The 25669-nt window shown below is 56.1% G+C and overlaps 5 protein-coding genes across 5 annotated transcripts; 4 read left to right on the top strand and 1 right to left on the bottom strand.

The window, feature by feature from the left end:
* Positions 1 to 142: 142 nt before the first annotated feature.
* GLRG_03647 (uncharacterized protein) lies at positions 143 to 862 on the bottom strand (the record flags this gene model as incomplete). Its single annotated transcript, XM_008094332.1, has 1 exon — positions 143 to 862. The coding sequence occupies one exon, from the start codon at positions 860 to 862 to the stop codon at positions 143 to 145; it is 720 nt and encodes a 239-aa protein (XP_008092523.1).
* A 5322-nt stretch (positions 863 to 6184) lies between these two features.
* Positions 6185 to 7356, top strand: GLRG_03646 (Ras family protein; the record flags this gene model as incomplete). Its single annotated transcript, XM_008094331.1, has 3 exons — positions 6185 to 6204; positions 6525 to 6644; positions 6837 to 7356. 3 exons carry the CDS (start codon positions 6185 to 6187, stop codon positions 7354 to 7356), a joined length of 660 nt encoding a protein of 219 aa, XP_008092522.1.
* Positions 7357 to 9946: 2590 nt separating this feature from the next.
* GLRG_03645 (arginase) lies at positions 9947 to 11547 on the top strand (the record flags this gene model as incomplete). Its single annotated transcript, XM_008094330.1, has 4 exons — positions 9947 to 10078; positions 10174 to 10330; positions 10472 to 10801; positions 10937 to 11547. The coding sequence occupies 4 exons, from the start codon at positions 9947 to 9949 to the stop codon at positions 11545 to 11547; spliced, it is 1230 nt and encodes a 409-aa protein (XP_008092521.1).
* Positions 11548 to 13188: 1641 nt separating this feature from the next.
* Positions 13189 to 15009, top strand: GLRG_03644 (asparaginyl-tRNA synthetase; the record flags this gene model as incomplete). The annotated part of the gene is made up of 2 exons (XM_008094329.1): positions 13189 to 14813; positions 14883 to 15009. 2 exons carry the CDS (start codon positions 13189 to 13191, stop codon positions 15007 to 15009), a joined length of 1752 nt encoding a protein of 583 aa, XP_008092520.1.
* Positions 15010 to 23123: 8114 nt separating this feature from the next.
* GLRG_03643 (RNA recognition domain-containing protein) lies at positions 23124 to 25499 on the top strand (the record flags this gene model as incomplete). The annotated part of the gene is made up of 1 exon (XM_008094328.1): positions 23124 to 25499. The coding sequence occupies one exon, from the start codon at positions 23124 to 23126 to the stop codon at positions 25497 to 25499; it is 2376 nt and encodes a 791-aa protein (XP_008092519.1).
* Between the last annotated feature and the right edge of the window lie 170 nt (positions 25500 to 25669).

The raw sequence follows: 25669 nt of genomic DNA, 5'->3' as shown, positions 1-25669 counted from the left end.
ATCTGCGCTATACTTCGGCTCGGAGGCCGCCGCCTAGACACATCATAGATCTGCCGGAGCTCGAACATCCTCAAATGCTTCCTGAAAGGAGAGCTGTGCGATCCTTAACACCCCACGCGGTGTCGATACATGGGACCGAACATCACATCGATTTAATTGCTGCCACCGGGGCTTGCAAATCGCCTTGATCTGTTTCGGGGACTTCTTCCGCTTCGCTCTTCTTCAGCGCGGCCTCCGCCTTAGCTCGCCTCTTCCGCGCCCGCCGGACTTCGATCTCCACGTCCTTCATCTCGGCATCCACCGATGCCAGCTGCGGAATGATGTCTTGAACAGCCTGCACCGAGAGCATCTGCGCCTGTCGCAGAGGTAAGGGCGCCAGGATGCCGAACCATCGAAGGGGGTCTTTGCTCGTCTTCCTATGCTTCTTCGTTCTTACGTCCTCCTCCGCTTGGGTCTCACCCTTGCCCCCGTCAGCAGACGTTGTGTCGGACTCATCATGCGGAGCCTCATCAACGCCACCAGGCACTCGCCCCTTGTCCTCCTGGCCCCGAGCCTCACGGGTCTCCGCCTCGGCCTCCACGGCCGCTGTCTTTGAGAGCGTCACGGCGTCTGCAGACTTGACGATCTCAAAGCGGGGAACACCCCTGCCGTCTGCAGAGACATCGAGGACCCTCAAAGCCTGCATGCGCTCGTCGTAGTAGTCGGGGCCATATCGGATGCCCCTCTCTGCAGAGAAATTGGCTCGTGCGATGTTTTGATACATGCCGGCCTGGGCCTTGCCGAGGCGCTCGCGCAGAACCGTGTATTTATCCAGCAGGACGAGGTAGCGCTCCAGCAGGCTGTCGATGTGGTCCGTCTCCATGTTCGCGTGAACGTAGGAATATGTGATGCGTGCTGCTTGTGTTGGTGAGGAGAGAGAGGTGAGCCGGCAGCAGTATGGCTGGTGTACAGCGTTTGGTGCCAATTTACAGACTGGTTGGCTTTTGTTCGTTGTGGCTGATATATGTACTGTGATAATGTCGTCAATGTTGCGGAGAGCAGGCTTTCTGACTCTAGGCGAGGAAAAGGGGGGGGGTTGAGTTGAGTTCCCGTAGCCTATAGGGCTACCGGTATGAATGAGTCGATAATCAGCTGTAAGCCGCAAAAACAAGGGATCTTGTGGCTTGAGCGATGATCTGCACGGAGGGAATGGTATGCAGGGGTCGCCCAGAGCCAGTGATTTCCAAGACCCAAGTCTGCGGCTGTGGTAGCGGTACTTGAATCTCTCGAGATGCCATGGGCCAGAAACATACTGCTACTTCGTATCAGTACTTTGAGCATACCTGCCTACCAACCCCCGTTCTGCGAAGCAATCAGTGCAATCGGAGCAATTTCCCATGTGCGACTGCTCGACATGTCAAGAGCTCCATCTAAATCATTTCCGAGCGGGCAACATCACACGCCAAGACCGACTTCTACTGAGGAAAACAGCCGAGCAAACAACATGAAAATAGAATGCAATGCAACGGCGGTGGCCCTGCGAATTGCACGAAGACCAGGGCAAAATCGAGGGCTGCCAGTAAACCCAGATGGGAACAGAACGGCGACGTCGTCCAGTCCACTTCCCTTTTGAAGGCTCTATAATGCTCTCGTGGCCCACGCGGCGATTCTGGCATGGCTTCATGTTTCAGTTTTGGATATTGATGGGGACGATGGCCACTGGTGCGGTTGGGCCAGCAGGGGAGGGACACCGCCCGAAAAAGGATATGACAGTCAGGGAAAAACCACAGTCATTGCAAGGCCTGTCAAGAAATGGTCCGATGACCCGTCAAGACTTATTTCCCGTCGCCAACGGCAAATATCGAGCACGAACAGGGGGGTTGTTTCCTCTGCGTCGGCGATACCCGTTCTTGGTCACATAGGACCCTTGGCGGCGACGACGGATAGGATTGAAGATGAACGGCTAAAAGGCAAGCGACGAGCTTGGATCTCATTTGGTAGTCGGAACGATGGTGGGAAACCATAGACGACGGGGGCATGATGCGAGGTGATATAAAGGCCGGGCTATGCTGTGAAGTACCGGAGTCATGTATGGATGGAAGCATTGAAAGAAGGACGCGGGTGCCCGTTGACTGGTTCCCCTCCCGGCTTGTTCCCTGCACACAGGAGAATGCTTCAAATGCGTATTGTCCATGACTTGGGAGACACACTGCCTGACCCCAAGCCGTTCCCCGCCCGCCTTGCTGTTGTCTTGATTTCCGTCTTAAAAACACGAAGGCAGAGACGGATGCGAGACGGCGGGCAGCAGCATGAAGATTGCATAGCAGGTGGGAACTAGCAGACACAGCATGCCGCGGGCGACCGATGGGATGATGGCGTGTCAGTGTCGAGCGTCGAGACCATGGGCCGAGCCAGAGACAAAGAAATGCTTGCCGAACAATCCGTTCGTTGGATGAACCAAATCAGCGCACAGGCACTCCAAGGCGTGCCAGACCTGGATTGTTAAGACTCGACAAGGGGCCAGAGTTGTGGCACTTGCCTTGCTCGGTAGGCAGCAGTGAACCAGTCTCGAGGTATGGAACAAGGTGAGAATAGAGGTTGTGTGGCATGTTAATCCTGTGCCCCTTTGCTTCTGATGGAGGTGCCGATCCACCCGAGGACGACCATCACACGCCAATGCAATATACTTACTTCACAGTAGTCAGCGTCAGCTGAAAGCATGGAGCTGGTGGGCCAGAGGCCGGAATTCAAAGGGTAATGTCGAGGAAAAGAATTGATTGCTGGTCAGTCCTATAGATGAGGCGCCTATACTCCTCCTGCCTTCATAGTCGGCCGCTGCATGCTGCAGGTGCCGGGAGAGATTGGTGGTCCGTCCAACTTATGATTTAATGCGAGGCGTTATCGGCTATCGGGCGGGAACCGTCGGATGATTACGTGAAAGGAAAAGAAGTGACAGAATGTTGGTGAAGAAAAGTTTGTCGGACAAATCTGAGCTGATGCCCATCATCGACCCATGAAAGCTTATATCCAGAGGCTATTTGTTCGGTTGGTGGAGGATGGGAAAAAACATGATGGTTCAGATAGAAAGATGTATGCCCGATGTTTAATTGGCCGTAAACGAAGAGCCGACAAAGTCAACCCATTTTACCTATCTCGGTGCCGAAGGGACTGCGTTGGAAGCGCATCAGGCAACGTCGATACCTACGTTGGCGGGTATCCAATTTCCTATCACGGCCTGATGAATTCTGTGTATATCATGCGGGTGTCTTGCAGATATTGATTTGCACACTGGTATGAGACGAAACAGGGCCTCGATGACAGGCACGAGCAGGTCCGGCAAAGAGGTGCTGCGTGTATCGGGAAGCGAAGATGGATAGCACTGGTGTGCTTGTGTTCTGGCCGCCACCTCCTTCGACATTTCTGCCTTGCTTGTTCATTCAACAGGAGGCACCTTGGGCACCCCTTCCCGACAGATCGATATATAATACGTACCTACCCAGGGAGGCAGGTAGGTACCTTGCTTGCACCTCACCTCGCGTTTTGCAAGGAAGGCGGTAGGGGGCGGAGGCGCCTCAGGCCCTAAATATCCCCCAATCTGCGCAGCGACGAGGGTCCTCTGAACGCGATCTCGCTCGGCACCTTTGCTGGCAACTGCGACCGCCTCTCGTCATTAACCTCATCACCAAGGATCGACTGGCCAACCCAGCAGAGGCACCACGATGGCTGCTGACCCAAGATCTGCCCTCAGACTAAGAAGTCTAAGTCAGCGGATGCCTCTTGGCCAAGAACAAGGGACGATGACCCCACCCACCTTTTACTGGATTTAAAGATGGAGGGAGAATAGCGGCCAGCGAGAGCGGTGAAGAACCAAGTCCCATGCCCACGGTGGTTTACATTAGCATAGCACAGCCAGTCGCCAGTGCCCCGCGTCCGATCCTGAGCGAGACGGTAGGAGGGGGAGAGAGGGGCCTCAAGCAAAACTGTGGCCCCCCAAGGCTTTTGTCCAGCGCATCATCCTGGCCTGGCCAGCGGTTAGTCCGAGTTTGGCTCCTTGGGACGAGGAGCGCGCATCAGCGTCAGCACCGCCATCCGCACCAGTGCCAGATGCCATCTCAACGACAAGTCTTGCTGGCAGCGTGGGCGGCTGCTTGCGTGCTTGTCCGTTGCTGCGTCTCATTATTTTCCGCTATTGGTGAAAAGAGAGAGCGCAAGGTAGGAGACGAGAGAGGTCAATTGGAACTGTGATAACCAGACAAGGACATTGCACTGGATGGTTACGTACCCCCTGGATGGTGTCGTGAATTCACGCCCAGGCAGATTGGAAGCAAGCCAGCCGGGCTTGAGAGAACGAGAGCTCCAACCGAAGAGTAGCACCATTCTTCCTTCCGCCGCCATGGGCCTTTCATGGTCCGACAGGTACCTTGTTGCGTTGAAATACGGCGCCAGGCAGAGGGGTTTGGAGAACCATGGGTGGGCTTCTGCCTCTTCTGCGACCATGAGGGCATGACTGGGACATGGCGACCTTCCGGGTTAGGCCATGTCCTTCAGCCAACACTGCGCCAGACCGTGTCAAGGAGCCCGAGGATAACCGATAAGGCGCCATCCCACCAGTCTTGGAACAGTGAACTGAAGTACGACGGAGCGCCAGTCCCAATCCTCTGCAGGTATCAGTCAGCCTTGCAAACACTGAACTAACACGAGGGGAGAGGCGAACAGCCGGAGAATTGAAGCCCCCCTGATACGACTTTTTTATCGGACACCCTGCCCCCCTGTCTGAGTACCCGATGTCAATATTTCTGATAGAATCCTACCCATAGTCTTGGTACGATACGGATATATACAATGGCTTTGCTGCAACGCTGCTCAACCTTTAGCTACCCTCGTGCCCGGGGGTTGTCCTTATCCAACATTCGTCCATTCAGCCCCGAAAAAGACTAAAAGCGTGTGGCTCACGCTGGATATGTAGAGACCAAGAGGCCAGGAACTTCCTACAAAGGACCAAAGGATGGGAGCAAACACCTTGCTTATTTCCCTAGGTTTGCTAGTCAAACTAAACCCGACGGGAAACCAATTCTCGGGTGTTTCTTTTTGGGCCTGGTAGCAGAACCAGATAGACAGACAGAGGGGGAGTGAGAAAACGTTGACATTTCCCCTGTGCAAGGTTGTATTCCTGCAGCCTTCCATCGCCGACGGTTGACCACCATCCCCTCCCCTCTACTGACACCAACTGACACTCGACATTTTTCGCCTTACCTCATCTTCCAAATTATCTTATTGTTCTTTGTGCCCCTCCCTTCCCCCCCCCCCCCCCCCCCAAATTGCGGCCTGCTCTTGCTTCCTACTCAGCTCTTTCCTTCGCATCATCCCCAGACTGCCCTGCCTGCTCATTCGAAGGAACCCCGCAAGGTACTGCTGCTGCTCCTGTTGCTACCTCTACTACTACCATCTATTACTTGCAAGTTACTGCCTACCCTCCCCCTTCTAATACCGGTATTCCTTTGCCTTGCTTCCACTTTCCTGCGTTTGCTCTTCGCTGCTACGTACATCAAGACCACGGCCGAGGCCATCGCTCAAAAAAAAAAAAAAAAAAAAAAAAAAGCCGACATCTACTTGTGACCCTTACTTGCCGTCCCTGGCTGGGTCCCTAACCCCCGTCCCCGTCATCGCCTATTTTTCACTCGTTGCTCCCCTGTCTCGCCTTACTTACTCTTACCGACTTTACTTAGCCGTATCTTCTCTCCCCTACTTTGGTTGTCCTCCACCTCCTCCTCCTACTCTCGCCTGCCCGCGACCAACCACACACACGACTGGACCGCGCTCCCTGCTCTGCTTCTATTACTGCACGCACCCAATCCACGCCTTTATTCCTACTCTCTCCCCTGTCCCCCCATTTCGATTCCGTCCAGTCGACGCCCACGTCCACATCCACATCCCACGTCTCCACCATCCATCTTTCCCGGCAGCTACTACCACTACTACCATTCCCACTAACACTTACCACTCTCGCTGTCGCTCCAACCCCCCAAAACCTACCCACGCCCGTCCCAGCGCTGGAAATCACTTCCGACCCCGACCCCGACCTCGACAAGACAAGACACTTCGACACGACGCGCCGCGCAATAAGGGAGAGACTGCGAGACCAGTCTTAATCATTTTCTTTCCCACGGGTCTTTGCTCCTGCTTCGGAGCATCACTGATCTAGACAATGGTGGTCGCTACTATCAAGTGCGTACTACTCTCTGAACCGCTCGCTTTTCGCCTCTGCCCTCGCCCTCCTTCCCTTCTCTCCTTCCCATTTGCCATGCTCGCCGTCCCTGCCCTTCGCCTCCGGAGCTTGCCTTCCTGGCTGGTATCGATGCTACTCATCTCGTCACTGTCGCAACCAACTGCTCTCGTGCTTGGTTGTGTAATCGAGGTGGGAGGCCGTTCTGCGCGGTCGCTCATCCTTACTTGACTTGACGATCCACCCAGGGGGGCAGGCCATCAAAGCGCGCATGTCATCCAACCTTTCATTCAACACCGAAACTGATCACTGTTTTTCTTAGGTGTGTTGTCGTCGGCGACGGTGCGGTCGGAAAGACGTGTCTCCTCATCAGCTACACGACGAACAAGTTCCCCTCCGAATATGTCCCGACTGTTTTCGATAACTATGCCGTCACTGTTATGTGAGTCCCTCCAGCACATTTGAACATCAGCACCGAGTCTCGAGTGTCTTCCAAGATGCCTTCAATGGATGAACGGATGGATGGATGGACAAGACGGGTTCGCAGGAAGACTACGCTCGAGATGATGGTAGCTGGGATTGATCATTATTGTGCCTTTTTTTGCTGACGGTCGTTTCCCCCCCTCCTTTACAGGATCGGTGACGAGCCTTACACTCTAGGACTGTTTGATACCGCCGGTCAGGAAGATTACGATAGGCTTCGCCCTCTATCGTACCCCCAAACCGATGTCTTCCTCGTCTGCTTCAGTGTCACATCACCCGCCTCGTTCGAGAACGTCCGCGAGAAGTGGTTCCCCGAGGTACATCACCACTGCCCCGGCGTCCCCTGCCTGATCGTCGGCACCCAGGTGGATTTGCGCGAGGACCCCAGCGTTCGCGAGAAGCTTTCTAAGCAAAAGATGTCTCCCGTACGGAAAGAGGATGGCGAGCGGATGGCAAAGGACTTGGGTGCGGTCAAGTACGTCGAGTGCAGTGCTCTGACGCAGTATAAACTGAAGGATGTATTTGACGAGGTATGGATTTCCGAGCTCCATCTTGTCCCCGACTTTCCTTTGCGCTGGAAACCAAATATTGACATGCGTCCCCAGGCGATTGTTGCGGCTCTGGAACCTCCTGCCCCGAAGAAGAAATCACACAAGTGTCTTATCCTCTGATCGTAGGACCCTCTACGTATGGGTCTTGCTTTCCTCCCGTCCTGCCCGGCTCTGGCTCTGGCGGTGAGCGGAAACGCCGAGAACCAGGCTTGGGCCTTTTCCCCTTGCCACCCAGGTGCGCGCGCAAACGGTTCCGGGTTTCCGGCTCGGAATGGCACTTTGCACCTCTTTTTTTGCTTGCAGCGCGCATGGCATAGGACACGCTGGGCCTTGATTAACCGCAACATTGGACTGACCAAGAACGGTCGTCTCCCGCGAAATAATGGATTGGGGCTTCCTGGTTCAGCTACAGCGAAGATTTGGATTGGATCATCTGCCCGGCAGTCAGGGCTTCTAGGCATCTCGTCATCATGGGGGGCAGGCCTGCGAGGGACAGGGGAATGGGCAAGACGACGGGCTGTATTTCCCCCTCAGTATTTCGTTCACCAATTCCCAAGTCCTCTCTCTCTCTCTCTCTCTCTCTCTCCCTCTCCCTCTCCCTCTACTCCTCCCCCTTTTTTTACCAAGACCCCAAACCCTTTCTTCTCGCTCCGACCACTCTTTGCCGTGGCCCGGATCATGGTGGTTTTCTTGCTTCTTTCTACATTTAGGGATGGGTAAATTCATCACGCAGGCAGGAATACTTCGATAGGACAGTTTGGCGATTGGAGTGCACTTTAAATCGATGGTCTTATTTTTTTCCCCTATCGCGCTGACCTTGGGCATTGTCTTGCGTTCTTATCGTTCCGGCTACACACTCAACACAATGATTGGCTAGACAGGCCTCCTGCGTCGTCGCCCGCCGATCGTCAGTATTATACCAACTGTACAGAGTAAATATTCCAATATCGGATCAGCAGGACCAGCCACCAGTTGCGGGCCGCTCGCGCCGATAGACGATGGCAGATTCTTCACTTTCATCACTACTCACCAGGTGCGGGGAAAGGGACGGTGAGCTGTAAGTTTCGGAGAAAGCATGGCGCTGTTCTTGCTCTCGTTCCATCTGCTCAAGCAGCAAATTCCCGCTTGTCTGCCTTCTCCCCCAAGTTGCGCTGACTGCAGGAGCACGCACGCAGGGGCCATTTCAACCTGACCCCATCTATAGCCGCCCTCAGAGCAGTCAACACTCGACAGGCCCGTTAGGCAGCCGCCGCAGCAGCAACAGGAGTGCAGCGAAGTTAGGGGATGGGGAGGGGGGATGGTATGTATTAGGGAATTTGGGAGGGGATGGGTGGCTGAACAAGGGGCGGAGGGCACGGCGCATGACAAAAATGACGTCGCGACCTCTGGCGCGTCAGGCTTCGTCCGCCCACCGGAATTGGGGTCATTAATGCGAGACAGATGCGGTTAAGGAACTTCGTGGGCCGCCGCCACGACAGAAGAGGCATTCGATAGCTGTTTACCGGGGGCTCCGCGGGATTTTCTTTGTTCTTTGTTCTTCTCTCTCCTTCTCTCTCTCTTTTTTTGTCAATCCGTGTCTTGTCTTCGGGCAGATTTCTTCCCCGCTCTCACTCTCTCTGCAACCCCCGGACACGTCTCACGAGGGAGGTCGTGTCCAATGCGCGTCTCGAAAACAAATGGACCTCTCATGTTCCCTGAAGTTTGCGGGGGGATATGGGGAGATATACCGATATGAGAGCCTCCAGACACTGGCCGTCTTTGGCTCCGAGGGTTGGGTTGGGTTGGCTTATAAAAGATTGGATTGGGGCATATGAGACGTACCGCACATACCAGCGCATGCCTGAGCTACTCCCACTCATTACTCGGACGGTGCGGTGCTCCAGTCGGTAACTCCGGGGATGATATTATGGATAAACATATAGGCCTCCCTATATGCGATATATCGAGTCGCGAAGCGCAGCGAGGGCGTGGCCGGGAGGAAATCGGACAGGTTTAGCTACACATCCGGGCATAGCCCCCCACTCGCCGGCTGCCACTGCACCACCCCGCGTTCGACGTTTCCGCCGATTCGAGCCTCCCCCTTCCCCAAATATCATCGATACCCTGGCGGGAAACAGTGCTCATGCACTCGATGACAATTCGTTCCCTTACTCAGTGTGCCGGCATCGGTGGGGCTTGCTTTCCTCGGACGATAATCCGTCGACCGTTATCGATTGGACTCTGTGGCCGCCCACTCCCCCGCCGGACGTTCTCCGTAGGCGCCCCCCCAGAAGCTTGATGACATCCGATAACTGTGAACACATACGTAAAGCCACTTGACAAGGAGACAGGGCCTTGGCCAATGACAGGCGCGGCCAGGCAAATAGAGTCCTCAAAGGGGAGGTCGGGAGAGCCCCGAAGGACATGGTTTGGGAAGCGGTTCAGGACAATCAATCGCAAGGGCACGCAGTAGTCTGGCCTGGCCCGGCCCGGTCGATGTTCTTTGCGCTTTCCGGTCTCCGGAGTGCTTGGCCCAGTCTGCTGTTCCTTCTTGGAAAAAAAAGCCGTCACACGCCGCTTCTCTGATAACGATTCCTAGCTCAAGCCTCTGATTTCTCTTTCCACCCCTATCTCTTGCCAAATTTTGCACAGCACTTCCGTGGTACTGAAACCACGCCTGACGAGGATCATCGCGTGGAACCGTACGGATAGATCATATACAAGCGTCGTCATGAGGTTAACATCGCTACTGCTGGGCTGCTCGTCGGCCCTACTGGCCGCGGGCTGCGGCAGCCACGGCGACGACGGCAAGGAGTGGACCAAGGCCGAGCTGGACGAGTTGGAGGCGAAATGGGGTTTCGAGGTGAGTCTCGTCGGCCTATATGTGCTACTGGCGATAACAAGCGGGAGACTGACGAACGCCTGTAGTGGGGTGGGTCATCACTTTGAGCGAAACAGGTTTGGAGAGCGGCTTGGGCTCACCGGCGTGTAGGATTTACGGGTATTGGAGCCTTCGCCCACCTCAAGCACGCAAAGTGTCTGACGACGCCGTCCGAACTGTATGACATCGCAATCATTGGCGCCCCCTTTGACACGGCCGTCAGTTATAGGCCAGGTGAGTCAGGCCTGCTCACCTCCTTCAGATCCCAAAGACTCATCAGCACCCCCCTATTTCTCACACCGGAGATGTACTCTCATCCTTCTCCCTTCGCCGCGGCCACACGAGTGTCGGTCCAAGAACTAACGTTGATACCAGGCGCCCGCTTCGGGCCCCGCGCCATTCGCCAGGCCTCGAGCAGGCAGACGTCGTTCCGCGGCTTTAACCCACGCGCCAGCATCAACCCGTACGCCAACTGGGCGACGATTCTCGACTGCGGCGACATCCCCGTGACGCCCATGGACAACGTCGTCGCCCTCGAGCAGATGTCGGCGGCATTTAAGGAGCTCGGCGCGCGGCGGCCCGTGTCGTCATCGCTGAGTCGGCCCAAGCTGATCACGCTGGGCGGCGACCACAGCCTGGCGCTGCCGGCGCTGAGAGCGTTGAAGGAGGCCTACGGGGCGCCACTTCGGGTGCTGCATTTCGACGGTGAGTGATATAGTCTCCCGAGGTGTTGGACGAGGGGAGACGCGAAAGGAGATCAGGAAATGAAGTTTGGCGGGGGATCCGGGGGGGAGGGGGGGGGGGGGACAAACGACGACTGAATGGCTGACAATGGTGTAGCTCACCTGGACACCTGGCACCCGGCCAAGTACCCGTCGTACTGGACTTCGACGCAGTTCAACCACGGCTCCATGTTCTGGATGGCCGGAAATGAGGGCCTGCTATCCAACGCGTCGTCGCGGCCGTCGGTGCACGCGGGCCTGCGCACGCGGCTCTCGGGCACCGACTTCGCCGATCACGAGGACGACACGGCTCAGAACTGGATGCGCATCGCCGCCGACGACATTGACGAAATTGGCACGGCGGGCGTGGTACGGTCCATCATGGAGACCCTCGGCACCGAGGACCCGGTGTACCTGTCGGTTGATATCGACGTGCTGGACCCGGCCTTCGCGCCCGGCACCGGCACGCCCGAGCCCGGCGGCTGGACGACGCGCGAGCTGATCCGCATCCTGCGGGGCGTCGAGGGGCTCAACCTGGTCGGCGCAGACGTGGTAGAGGTGTCGCCGGCGTACCAGAACGCCGGTGAGGAGACGGCCCTGGCGGCGGCGCAGGTCGTGTATGAGATTCTCAGCTCAATGGTGAAGAAGGGGCTCGAGGGGATGGGCAAGGAGGGTAAGGCTGCTGCTGCTGCTGCTACTCCTGTAGATGGGGAGAAGGACGAGCTATGAAGATGAGCCTTGAAAAAGGGGAAAGTGGTGAAAAGGAGTGAAAGCTTCAGTGATGATCTCGGAAAGGGACTCTGTCTCCTTAAGGGTGGCGCAACGGCTTAGTTGCTCTCGAAGTGAGGATGGCAGGGAGGGGGGAGGGAGGGTCTTGGCGTTCAGAGTAAGGGGCCGGGGAAGTGCCCGACGGTACGAACGACGTTCTCAACGAAACATGTCAAAAGTCGGTAAACATGTATATCCGAGCTCTTGGATCAGTGGTGCCCTTTCTTGACGGTCGGACATCTCGGGATGGCAGTGTGTTACTCTCTCCTTTAACGAGTCACCTCATGGAATCGCCAGACTCAAAACACACGCAAAGAAACAAATATGATAACAACAGCCACGGTTCGTTTTTATGGACATGGAGAGATGAATCGGCTGGCTGCCTTGCATTGGTGGCGGGGGGTTCCGTGTTAAGCAATAAGACATATATCTGCCTTACAGAGTTTCACATCTCGACATGACGGACCGTCCTCATAGGGAACAGCGCGCCGACGGAGGCGTCCCAACGGAAACAGAACCGGCACCCGGCGGTAGGCATCAACCGCACCCGGCTGCGGGCGCTTCTCGTCGCCATGCATGTGGCTCGGGGCCCCTCGCCGAACAAGCTCTGCCGGCCGACGGCACGCTCCCTCCTCCCCCTTTCCAACACGAAGTCCACAGCAAGTCAGGGAGCGACAGACCAAACAAGGACCCTGCCAGACGAGCCCCTCCCCCCCAAACCTTTAAAAAGCCCTGCAACTCACCGCCTTGGATGGTACAGGTCCTCCTCCCCAGAAGACCTCACCGCAGTTTTCTCCCTTCTGCCCTGTCGCCAGTTCCGAGTCTCTCTCTCCCTCTCTCCTATCTTCGGAGCGAGCCGGGGGAGGGGTAGGTTAAGGCGGGTTTTTGGCAAGGGTAAATGTGATTTAAGAAATAGATGGGCCCGAGCTTCCCCAGGTCCTTATCTCTGAGCAATTGCAACGCTCAATTGGCAAGACCGGCCAGCCGGCCGGCCGGTGGTCTCTAGAGCAGCGCCCCCTTGCGCTTTCGTGGGCGGGCGACTGAGCGCCGCGGCCGGCATCCAAGTGTGTTGTGTGTCGTTCGTATCAAGGGGGTTGCACAAACTGGCCGTTACTTGTAACAAGCCCCAAACAGTTCCAAGGTGACTCACACGCCCGGCAGCTATCATCTAACTGGCTTTCAAAAGGAGGGAGCATCGTCCCCGGCATTGCATCAATTGACAGAAAACCGAATCCTTCTTTTGTTCTGTTGTCATATCATCTTCTTCCGGCGTAGGTCCTTCGTCTGGTTAGAGACCCATTCGGTGGTACTCTCTGTCTCTCTCCGTCTCGTAGTGACTCACAAAGCACAGTCACCACTTCCAGATACCCGGCCTCTCAGGTCACCCTCCGCCCGCCCCTCCTTGTCTGCACTGCACTGTGTTGCACTTTCCCACCAAAACAATCCGAAGAATCTACCCCGCCATCCAAACCGGCCCAAAAATTTCCCCTCCGCAGCATCACCACCACCGCCACGACTGAGTCAACAAACATCGTGTTCTTCCAGCCCGTGTCGGATCTTGTTGGTTGCCCAGATTGGGAAAGCCCGCACAAAACACAAAAAATGGCCGCCGTTCAGGAATTGGCCGAGCGCCTCAAGTCCGATGACAAGGTCTACGTCGACACCGACGCCGGCGTTGACGAGCCCACGACCGCGGGTACCGAGTCCTCCCCCTTCAAGTCGCTTGCCGCTGCGTACATCGCCAACAACGACTCCGTCACCTCGCGTCAGTTCCTCACCCGCGCCTCCAAGACGGGCGACGACGAGGCCGCGCGCCTTGAGTGGAAGGAGCCCGCAAAGAGTGCCGTGAAGAAGGCCCAGTCCGCCCTCGACGCCCACCGCAAGAAGCTGGCAAAGCAGGCCCAGATCGAGGCCAAGGAGGAGGAGCTGAAGAAGGCCCGCCAGCAGGCCCTCGAGGCCGCCAAGCTGGTCGTTATCAAGGAGGATGAGTCGCTTCCCCCGGCGAAACGCATCAACATTGGCGAGAAGAACGTCCAGCTCGGCGAGGGTGATAAGAAGGGAGACCGCGTCAAGATTGCGGGACGTATCCACAGGCTGCGTGCTCAGAAACAAGCCACCTTCATCACTCTGGTCGACGGCTACGGCCACCTCCAGTGCGTGCTCCAGGCCGGCGACCTGACCAAGACGTACGATGCCCTCACCTTCGCCCAGGGCACCTCTCTCTGGGTGTACGGCGAGCTGAAGAAGGTTCCCGAGGGCCAGACGGCCCCCGACAACCGTGAACTCCACGTCGATTACTACAAGGTCATTGGTACCTCGCCCACTGACGAGGATGCCATCACCAACAAGGTATCGCTGCTGCAGAACCAGTGGGACTCGCAGATGCTGGACAACCGCCACCTGGTCCTCCGCGGCGACAACGCCTCCGCCATCATGAAAATCCGTGCTGCCGTCGAGTGGGCCTTCTGCAAGACTTACAAGGACCTCAAGATCACAAAGGTGTCGCCTCCGGCTCTGGTCCAGACCCAGGTCGAGGGTGGTGCCACGCTCTTCTCCGTCCCCTACTACGACGAGGCCGCCTACCTCACCCAGTCCTCTCAGCTGTACCTCGAGACCGTCCTTCCCAGCCTTGGCAGCGTCTACTGTATCGAGAAGTCCTTCCGTGCCGAGCGCAGCTTGACCCGCAGGCATCTTGCCGAGTACACCCATGTCGAGGCCGAGCTCGACTTCATCGAGTTCCCCGACCTGCTCGAGCATCTCGAGGAGGTCATGTGCCGCGTCATCGACAACGTCTTGGCCGACGAAGAAATCGCTGCCTTCATCAAGGAGCTCAACCCCGACTTCAAGAAGCCGGTCCGCCCCTTCATGCGCATGAAGTACACCGACGCCATCGACTGGCTCAACGCCCAGGACCCCCCCATCCTCAACGAGGATGGCGAGCCGCACAAGTTTGGCGACGACATCGCCGAGGCTGCTGAGCGCAAGATGACGGATGCCATCAACAAGCCCATCTTCCTCACTCACTTCCCTACCGAGATCAAGGCTTTCTACATGAAGAAGGACCCCAACGACCCGCGCGTCACCGAGAGCGTCGACTGCCTCATGCCCGGCGTCGGAGAGATTGTCGGTGGTTCCATGAGAATGGAGGGCTACGAGGAGCTCATGGCCGCCTACGATAGAGAGGGTATCCCGTCCAAGGACTACTACTGGTACACCGACCAGCGAAAGTGAGTTTCCCCTTCTTCTTCTTCTTCCTCCACCGACTTGTGACCACTGCTGACAATGTGTCTTCCCAGGTACGGCACCTCCCCCCACGGCGGCTACGGTCTCGGTCTCGAGCGCTTCTTGGCCTGGCTGGCCAACCAGCACACCGTTCGCACAACGTGCCTGTACCCTCGCTACATGGGACGCTGCAAGCCTTGAAGAGGTGGCCGTTGATGTGTAGAGTCTGTGTTGCTAGGTAGAGGGAAACGAATTACGCCCAGCGTGCATTGCAAGCGCTGCGGCGAGGCATGAGCAAGATCATTCAGGGTTTTCAGGGGCTTTGCAACGGTTCTGGCAGCGGTTTGCTGCGAGGGTATCAGAGACGGGTCGGGGGTCCTAGATAGGAGTTACGGAATTCAACCCATCCCCATCAGAGTTGCTGACTCTGGGAAACGAGAATCATTCAGCCAGTACGTGTGACGAAGGAGCATCGATGAGAGGAACGATGAGGTGCCAACAGGGCTCCCTTCTATAAACGCTTCCCAAAGAATCTGGTCAGAGCTGGTCTCGGCCGGGTAGCAGCATAGGTAGTATGCTTGGAGACCGACAGCATTGCGGGGGGGCCGAAGACGTATCCATATGGGGGTTTTGCGGGACTTGCGTCCGTGATATCCAGCCGTTGAGACGTCAAAGCCTAAGAAAGAACAAAGAGAGAGAGAAAAAAAGAAGAAAAAAGTGAGACAGTAAGCACAACCTGGACCGAGCACATGGAATAAACAGGTGTACGGAACGGCAGCCATGTCGTGGTTGGACTCGTCCCTGGGGCCCATGGCGGATTCGTACACTATGACAGTGGCCGTTGGTAGGCAGAGAGTCGGTCCGTGGTGGGCTGGTACGTTCGCGCACCAAGTGGCGTTATCTGATGCCTACCTAGCGGACCGGGACCCGACCGAACAGGTGTTGGCGAGGAAAAGCTGCCAATTGGGGGCCGATCGGCCGTCCGAGTTGCAGCCCTGAGTTCGGAGGTCTGCCAGAAAAAAAAAAGAGCTTTCAGCTCCTGCTTGCTCGGCCGATCTTGGGTTTTGACCGTCCACATCAGACCTCCTTCTAGAACGTCTTGGCGCCCTCCATCTCGGGCCGTATCTGGTTGATGACGCCCTCCTCCCCTCCCCCACACACCCTTGCAAGCCCAAGGAGGAAGAACGCCTTGCGAGTCGGTGGTTGAATTCTTAATGTTTGGCTAGAACCAATGATCCTCCATCACAAAGGTGGTGTCAGTGCTTGTGTGTTGCGGGCGAAGTCTATTTGCCCCTTGGGTTTGACCTTTGGAGAGGAAGGGGGAGGGAGGGTTGTCTCAAACACACTCGTCGAACCCCGTCCGAGAGGCAACTCAACCCGAGGCTGTGGCTCACTAACGTATGTACATGAGGACTGGTGCGAGGTGCGTCCACCTCCATTGCACTCCCAGGTGAAGGCGGCAGCCAGACTACGTCTACATTACCAACTCATCGACTGTTCCCGAGAGACGGGAAGGACGACGGTCAGCAATTGGCGGAGGCACGAGAGGACCGACCGACCGAGCGGCGAAGCTGCCTTACTGTGCAGTGATTCACCAGGATGCAGCCAATTGATCAGATGGTGGGGGTAACCTACCTACTGTAGGTTCGGCGTCTGGCAATGCGAGGCGACAATCAATAGGGATGCCGGATGTTGGTTGAGCAAGTTGAAAGGTGTTGGTTAGCAGGCAGCCAGGGTCTTGACTCAAGGGAAATTTCCAGACCCTTTCAACGGCGTGGCGTGAGTTGTCTGTGGCGGAAAATACAGACCAGGGAGTTTGCCCGGAAAAGGGACGCATTCTTGCCAGGTCGAAGAGAGACATGATGTGGCCTGTTGGTGATTCGACGTAAGAATCGATTGGATGAATAATGACCTGATGCAAGGCGGACCCAATGCACCGTCACGGATCGGGCGCCGCATATCGTGTGGTGGGCGGGCGATGACAGTGCGCGGTACGTAGCGAGGGGGGCCCCCAACTTCCATACCAGCCATTGTGTTCGGGATTCTAGACCAGCGGCGGTACTGGCCACATGCGTGGGTGCTACAACGCACACCGCGGCTATGTAAGGCACAGAAGACCGAGCTCGTTGTTTACCGCAGGAGGTGTGGATTTGCAACCCCGTGTTTGACAAGTCTTGGATAGCGCCGAAAGCGTGTCCCCTTATGGTGGCAGTGTAGATGAGATGATGACGACCCCAACCAACGGCATGGCGGCGGTTTATCCCACGGCTATATGGCAGCGGTGGTGGGTTTTCAGGCGACGCAAGTGAATAATGACGCACCCGTCGGGTAGCGGTGAGTCTGGTCAGGGACGATCGTGTGCGGTTCCGGTCAGCTAGATGGTTCAGCATCCGGCCGCTCCTTGGCAACGCTTGGTGCCAAGGAGTTTCGAGGTCTGGTTTCGACTTCTCTCTTTGTTACTGTTATTGCCGGCCCAAGTTGAAATTGACTGTGAGATGTTTGATCAATGGCTGGGAGTTGATGATGGCTCAGCCACAGGCGATCGTGCAAGCCATGTTGCAACATTTCATTTCATTCGACGTGGTTCTCTTGTTGACCCAAAGTTCCCGTGATAGCCTGGGCTTCTCTCTCTCTCTCTCTTCTCTCTCTTTCTTTGTTTTTGTTTTTGTTCTTATTTTTATTTGTTTAACGAACCGAGGCTCCTTGCAGCCCGTGTTTCATCCGAATAGCTCGACAGGTGTGGAGGCTTGGGGGAAGTATGTCCTGACATCTTGGGACACGGATACAGCAGCCGCACTGTACATAAAGAACAGCAGCAACCCCCCGACAGCAGAGCCGCGGGCATTGGCGTGGTCCCGTGCATCGTGACCTGTGTGGCACTGCAGGACGGACGAGGCGAGGAATGGCGTCCCCTGCATCGTGCAACAAACCCGCCACCGTTTGTGTAAAGCAGTCCTGGCAGAGTAGTCCCTCGGGTTCACTCTCCGAAACACGCCGCGGGGATAAGGCGGCAAAGCCTATTGAGCGAGACGGCACGACGACGGCTTTTGGCCATTCGAGACGTGAAGTCAGGCTGTGCATGTCAGCCTTGTGAGATGCGGCGAAGCGAGAAAGCGACAAACAGGGTGGTATTCCAAGAGGGTGGTGTAGGTGCAGCTGGTTTAATTTCACAATCCTTCATCGGCATGATCGGATTCCTTGTGAGACAGGGAGGCTGTAAGTACACTATGTACGGATAGTGAGGGGCCGATGCATCCAATATGGGGAAACCGACTGAGCGTAAAGGAGAGCGACGGGTTGGTCCGGGGCATGCCACGATAGCGTCCAGGATGCTGCCCAGATCCAGATACGCAGTAGTGCAGGCAGTAGAGCGTCGTGATCGGACATGGTCCTTGAGTAAAGCCACACGGATACGTCGAGGTGATGGTCAAACCCGTAAGGCAGATTGGCCAACGGCCGTCCGAGGGATTGAGTATGTCCGAGAGGCTCATTGTTTCGCAACGGGGTTGTACAGACGTCAGTTGTAGAGAACAAAGTGCAAACCGGAGCAAAGGAGTATTTGCTCATGCCCACGCCTGTGCTGAAGCGGTGGGGCCGGTGTAGGAGCAGATATTCTGGCAAAGGCGGCTGTCTGCAGGGTTGGGTGGGGATGAAGATGAACCCTTGGAGGATGGGATCGGGTAGACTGGTATTCGGAAGGACACTAGCCAAGTCAGGGCAGGTGGTGCCTTTCCCGAGCTATGCTTGGTGGGGGCAAGGGGAGGAAAGGTAGGGATGAATGGCTGGAAGGGGCCAGGTTCCAGGAGGGGGCCGGCCGGCACAGAGGAGAAGTGAGTATGAGACGTACCGCCGAGCGGAGTCTGTAGTCAAGGCGACCATTGGGGGGGATACCTGACCTGACCTGACCATTAGTGGGGCAAAGGTACCGTGCACGCACTAAGCCAAGTAGGGTTAGTGGGTAGGGTCGGCTAGGGGTCGGTTAGGGTTGGGGTTAGGATTCGAGTTAGGGATTGGTTCGGGTAATGGAATATTGTATTAATCCGGGCACGCCCACACCCTGGTCAGGTTATCAGCAATGGTCAGGTCAGGTCAGATACCCCCCGCAATGGTCGCCTTACATGTAGTCTCCCGCTGAGCGGGCAGTGGTTGCAGTGTACTGCACGATACTACTCAGTAGATACAGGATGGCAGGGGGAAGTTAATGACCCCTATGATGTTACCCCCCACAGCTGATATCATAATAGGGGGGGAATATTCACCAAAAGTGAAGTCCTGTAGTAGGGGGGTAAACGTTAGTTACCTAACAGGGGTCATAAACTTCGGCCGGATACCATCGTATGTGGTAAGGCCGGGGGGTAAAAAGAAATGAACAGGGGGAGGGAATCTGCTCGCGGAGGAGTACATAGTGTATACCAAATCCCCCCCGGTCTAGTAGTACGGAGTACTGTCTATTGAAATGCAATATCCGCCTCTTGGCTCTGCAAGAGCGCACCGAACCGCTCACGCTCTGTCCTCTCTATCCGTATAGGTCGCAACTATGAGACGGGTTTGTCCACGAGTTCCAGCATCGGCCTTGAGGATACAGAACTGTCAAGGCGTCTTGACGATGGATATTACGCAGCAACGGCTGGAGTAGACGGTATATTGGCCCTGCTGTGCAATTGCGTCGGAACCGAAGCGAGGTTCTCTTCCATCGAATGTTAAGAATGGGTGAGAGCAGATCCAGGGGTGAGCAGAGTGGAAGGTAGGGGCAGAGTAAGAAAGAAATAGGGGACCAAACAGGGGTGGGACGAGGAGGCTGTTCATGTGGATAGGACTAAGAAATCGGGGTGTTGCATGGCTGATGCCAACCGACGGGTGGAGGACGGGTTTGAATAGGGGACGAAGATCTGGTGTTTGGTACCTACCTAGCACCCGGGTGACAAAAAACAGCGCCGGTTTTTTGGTGCTCTGGGTGTGGCCCGACCGGCGCTGTTTTTTGTCACCCGGGTGCCTAGGCACCTAGGTTGATTGATTGATTGAAGACATGGCACTTCTCGGTTCGCCACGTCTGAATGGAGCAAGAGTGGACAAATGTCGGCAATACCGAGGTTGTGCGTACTGCGATGCTCGACCTGGAATAGCATGAGGCGAGTCTGAAGAGGCAAGGTAACCCGTTTCTGACTCAAGGACGTAAAACTATCACGCTCTACACTACACTAGGTAGTCTGTAGAAACAATCAACGAGCGAACAAATGAGAGAACGAGCACATTTCGTTGTCCCCTCAGCCATTATGAAAACCGGTAGACGAGGCCCCGAAAGAGGTGGGATGGATGGCGGCATGTCGGACGCTAAATCAGTAGCGCGACTGTGACGGTCATGTTGAGAAAGTCTCGTGGTTGTGGCTGGCCTTACCCGCCGCGCAACTGGCTAGGATAAGACGGCGGCGGCCTGCTAACGATGGGTTGCAAACCCTTCGGGTCTTGATCAGTCTTGGGGGCTAAATACGAAAAAGTGAGGTACGGCACCGCGAGTACAGCACTTGTTTTCTTGGCACGGAACCAATACTGTCGAGATCTGACAGTTGTCGGTGCGTTGTTCGCTGCAGGTCAGACCTGCAGAGGATGAGTAGTAGTAGTATACGGAGTATATCCGTACATGCTACCCTTACTTGGGGCGCCCTGAAGATCGGGGGTTTACGCGGAGTGCCTAGTGTAATGCACAATGTCCACTGGTACAGGTAGGTAGTCAGGTAGTGTACCGGGTAGGCGCCAATGTACGGATGTACCTTGGACTAACTTCTATCATTTGTGCAGATCGACCTGAAAAGCCAGGAAGATGCTGTGATGTCCGGTACGTACCGACAATACCTCATGCAAGGGTATCCGACAATTTAGGTACGTACGCAGTACGGATACACTAGCCCCTTCTTCGCTACCAACCCACACAGCAACCTCATCCACGTCCCCCACCCACTGTCAGTTGCAAAGGTACTTCAAGCTACCTGATGACTCGTCTAATTGGCTCACCGTACTGTGAAGGCGCACCCCCTCCCCCCCCCCCCCCCCCCCCCCCTTTTTTTTCTTTTTCCCCCCCCCCCTTCTTTCCCTCCTCCCAAGTCTTCCCTTGCCCCTAAGCTGCAACCGTGCAAAGCGCCCAGAAGGGGCGGCCATCACGCCGTTGAAACTATCTTTGACGTGTAATTTCTAATGCAAAGTACCCGAAAGGGGCCCGCCTCATGCGAACTGCAGAAGGGGCGTTGGTGCTGCCTGGTACGAATAGGTAGGTAAATATTTGTACAATCACGCGGGACGGACGATCAAGGAGATGACAGGCAGGGGACAGAGACAGATACAGAAGACAGACGGACGGCCCATCAAACCACTATTTTCATCTTCATCTACCTAGTGCAGAATGGACATTGGCAGGTCACGCACGCTCAGACCTAACCGCCTTACCTGGATGCCAACTTACTTTCATGTTGAGATAGTTTATGGGGGAGTGGGAGGGCAGGGCGACATGCACCTGCCCTCACGAGCGGACGGTGTCAGTTCCTGTCACGGTGGCCTGGTTTTGGATGGGCGGATGGGCCACAAGCTGCTCTGGGCTCGGCTGAGAAGAGAAAGAAGGACAGAGCGAAGCAGAAGCCAAGTTGCAAATCAGCCGCGCAGTCAAACGGCCGGCGAGAGCTTGATGGGACGGGAAGGGGGCAGATGCACCTTTGATGGTTTAATCATAGCACACATCATAAGGCGGGCACAAAGCACATGAACATGTCCACCGTCCACTTGGCATTGCACCCGCCCTCCTCGATCCAAGGACTCGGCCGGGAGGTCATGACGAGAGACAAAGCTTTGATTCATACCTATCCCTCCCAACTCTCTCCTCTAATCGTGACTATTCTTGTGCATTTGCTGCTGCAACAAAAGGAAGAACTGAATAGAAACTCTCTGCGCACACGCACACACCGCAGTACTACCTACTACACAACTCCTCCATGCCCATCCATGTCTATGACCCATCCCCCCGGGCTCCCGGCGTCCAGCCTCTCTCCCTGCTGTGGACAGCGAGTGTGGGCGGCGGTGGTGCCCGTGGGCTCTCGAGAGTGGGTTCTCCTGCCGTAATCCCTGGTCAGTCTCATTAAACTTAGCGCAGCCAATTCTACTTTTTGACCCTTTTGGGCAATCTACCGCCTACACGAACCCCCCGTCCACTCTCCTTCCTCCCACCGTCCGCCGCCCGCCCTTTCTCTCCTTGCTACCCTTACCTCACCTAACACCTATACTCCTCCTCACTCCGCTTTTCCTGCCTTCGCTCACCTCTTTTATTTTTATTTTTGTTCCCTTTCCCTTACTTCCCTTCGTCCACCTCTGCGTGCTCCTCCCACTCCCTCACCTACTACTCACTCTCGCTTCCTTGAGCTTTCAGACCCTTCCTTCTTTCTTCTCTCCTTCTCTTCCTGCCCCCCCTGCTCTTATTCTTCTTACCTAACCTTCTCGCTCCCTCCTATTCCTCGACTCCACCATCTGACTTCTAACCCCCCTTCTCGACTTGTCCTCTTCTTCTCCTCTTCACCTCTCATCCACCTTATACCTCCCACCTACATCCCCTTCCTCTTATCCGCCCGCCCTCATCCTTATTCTTCATCTTCTATTCTTTATCCCTTGCAGCCAAACCGCCCGTCGCTGCTGCCGACTTCCTCTGGCCTATGCGATCGTTGCCGTATTGACCAATCCTTCACCTTGGCTTCCACATTCGTTGCCCGTATATCCTTCGTCTATAATTCTTTGACCATCTTCCGGTCTACCTGCAAGGGGTGATTCATCTCGCCGCCGATCTCAGCACCGAACCGATCCGAACCTTGGACGCTCGCTCGCCAGGTGGCTGTTCAACATCGACTTGCACGAATTACAACTTGCTTCTTCCACTATCCGCTATCCGGCTCCCGACAATACCGTTGCCTTGAAGAGCTTTCCGTTCTGGACAGCATTTGTTGCGTCGACCGTATAATTCACTTTGCTCAATTTTTGGCTTGAGGACCCCTTCGCCACCAACTTAGGCAAACGGCCAGTCCATAGCTCGGTCCACCCACGAGCTGCCACAATCCGTCTTGCTCCACTCGTGTCTTGAGCTCCGACATTATTTGCTCGTCCCTCGATCAGATTTGACGCCCGTCCAATCACACGTTGAAACTGCGGTGCTCTCAGAGTCCCGTAGCATTCCAACGCGCCCATCTCCGATTCTTCGTGCCTCCTAAGGGCACGTCTAATCTTTCAAAACGGCGGTTCTATCCCAAGTCGGCCGGGACAACCTTGTCCCTCCGCATCTTCTCGGGATGCAGGAAATCCAAGGACCCGTCGGCCAGGGCGGCCCCAGTGCTCCTGGAAACCGCTTCGGCCACGCTTCCAAGCCTTCCAACAGCGAAACCGGCTTCTCTCACGGAGCTTTCACTTCCAACATCTCTGGCTTCGCCGACAGGCACCCTCGTCGCGGAAACATTCCCACTATCAATACCCAACCCCTGAACCACCACCAGCAGGCGCCTCCCTCCGCTGCCGATATGGCCACTCCTGGCACCGGCTTCGATATGCAGTTCACTCCTCTGCTCCCCTCCCAGCTGCTACTCGGAAGCCCTTTCCAGCCCGGAACTCCCGCCGCTTTTGCTAGCCCCCAGTTCCAGAGTCTCCAGAGCTTCCAGCAGGCCCAGCAACAGAGCCAGCAGCAGCAGCACCACCACCAGAACGGTCTGCAGAGCCCCATCCAGCAGAGCATGTCTCCTCAGCAGTACCAGGCCTTGGTCTCTCCCTCGACCTATGGTGCTCCCCAGTTCTTCCAGCCTCAGTCACCGACCGGCGGTAGCTTCAACGGCATGCAGATTCCCATGCAACCTAGCTCACCCGTTTCCATGGGTCCGGGTATCGTTACTGGCACCAGCCGCACTGTCTACCTTGGTAACATTCCCCCGGACACGTCAGCCGAGGAGATCTTGGGCCACGTCCGCAGCGGCCAAATCGAGTCCGTCCGTCTTCTTCCTGACAAGAACTGTGCTTTCATCTCTTTCCTGGACGCCAGCTCCGCCACTCACTTCCACTCTGATGCCATCTTGAAAAAGCTCTGCATCAAGGGTCAGGATATCAAGGTGGGTTGGGGCAAGCCTTCCCAGGTTCCCACCTCGGTGGCTTTGGCCGTTCAGCAGGCCGGTGCTTCACGCAATGTGTATCTGGGCAACCTGCCGGAGGACGTTACTGAGGAGGAGCTCCGCGAGGACCTAGGAAAGTTCGGTGCTATTGACACGATCAAGCTCGTTCGCGAGAAGAGCATTGCTTTCATTCACTTCCTCTCTATCGCCAATGCTGTCAAGGCCGTTAACCAGCTTCCTCAAGAGCCGAAGTGGCAGGCCCCTCGCCGCGTTTACTACGGCAAGGACCGATGTGCTTACGTTTCGAAGACGCAGCAGCAGAACGCTGCTCAATACCTTGGAATCGCGCCTGGCTATGCGCACATGCTCACCGGTGCAGACCGCGACGTCATCTCCAACGCCCTGGCCCAGCAATCCGTTGCCGCGGCCGCTGTCGCGACCACTGCTGGTGGCATCAACAACCTTGGAAACCGCACCATTTACTTGGGCAATATTCACCCCGAGACGACGATCGAGGAGATCTGCAACGTTGTCCGCGGCGGTCTTCTTCACCACATCCGTTACATCCCTGACAAGCACATCTGCTTCGTCACTTTCATCGACCCCACGGCTGCGGCCTCCTTCTACGCTCTTAGCAACCTGCAAGGCTTGATGATCCACAACCGCAGACTTAAGATTGGCTGGGGCAAGCATTCTGGTGCTCTCCCACCCGCCATTGCCCTCGCTGTTAGCGGAGGTGCCTCTCGCAATGTCTACATTGGCAACTTGGACGAGACGTGGACCGAGGAGCGACTGAAACAGGACTTCTCCGAGTACGGCGAAATCGAGCTGGTCAACACCCTGAGGGAAAAGAGCTGTGCGTTTGTCAACTTCACCAACATTGCCAATGCCATCAAGGCTATCGAGGCTGTGCGAAGCAAGGACGAGTACAAGAAGTTCAAGGTCAACTTTGGCAAGGACCGATGCGGAAACGCGCCCCGTCAGCTCCAGCAGCAGGCGCAATCTCCTCGCACTGATGGTGTTTCGTCGCCTCCGCCCAACGGTTCCCAGAACTCGGGCTCCCCAACCAACGGCAACACGCCTCAGCAGTCGGCAACCATGTTCAACTCGAACAACCACCCCCTGACGATGTACCTGAACCACGTCTCCCAGCAAGCTCAGCAGCAGCAGCAGCAACAGCACCAGCAGCTTGCCGTTCACTCCCAGGCTTTGTTCGGCACCGCACAGTCGTCCCCCAGCGAAATGTCTATCGACATGCAGTCTCAGAGCCCCATCACGGGCCACCAGCAATCCGCGAGCATCTCGAACGGCTACCCTCAAAGCGCATCCGGTTCTGGTCCCACCACCATCGGCGGTCTTCTGGCTCCCAGTAACAACCGCGGACAGCACAACCGCGCAGTAAGTCTGCCTGCGCTAAACCCCGGTTTTGACAACGGCGGCGCGCCCTCGGGTCACGAAGGAGAGCGTCGTGGCCACCAGTACCAAGCGAGCTTTGGCGGCATGGGTGCTGGCTATGGCCTGGCCATCCAGGGCGGCTTGAACCAGTGGGTTGAGGAGGAGGTTGCCAACTAGAACAGTGGACAGTTTGCTCCCCCCGGCATGCGATGCAACAGGAACATAGGGGAAAGATTGGTTAATCGTTGTAATTGCATCTCACGTCTTACTTCCCATTCCTTGATTCATGCTTCTATTTTCATCTTTCTTGTTCTTCTCATCTATAATTTTAACGCCACTTTGGCATG

The sequence above is a fragment of the Colletotrichum graminicola genome (assembly GCF_000149035.1).
Source record: "Colletotrichum graminicola M1.001 genomic scaffold supercont1.11, whole genome shotgun sequence".
Classification (NCBI taxonomy): Eukaryota; Fungi; Ascomycota; class Sordariomycetes; order Glomerellales; family Glomerellaceae; genus Colletotrichum; species Colletotrichum graminicola.
Note: the sequence above shows the minus strand (reverse complement) of the source record. Positions and strands in the feature narration are given on the sequence as shown.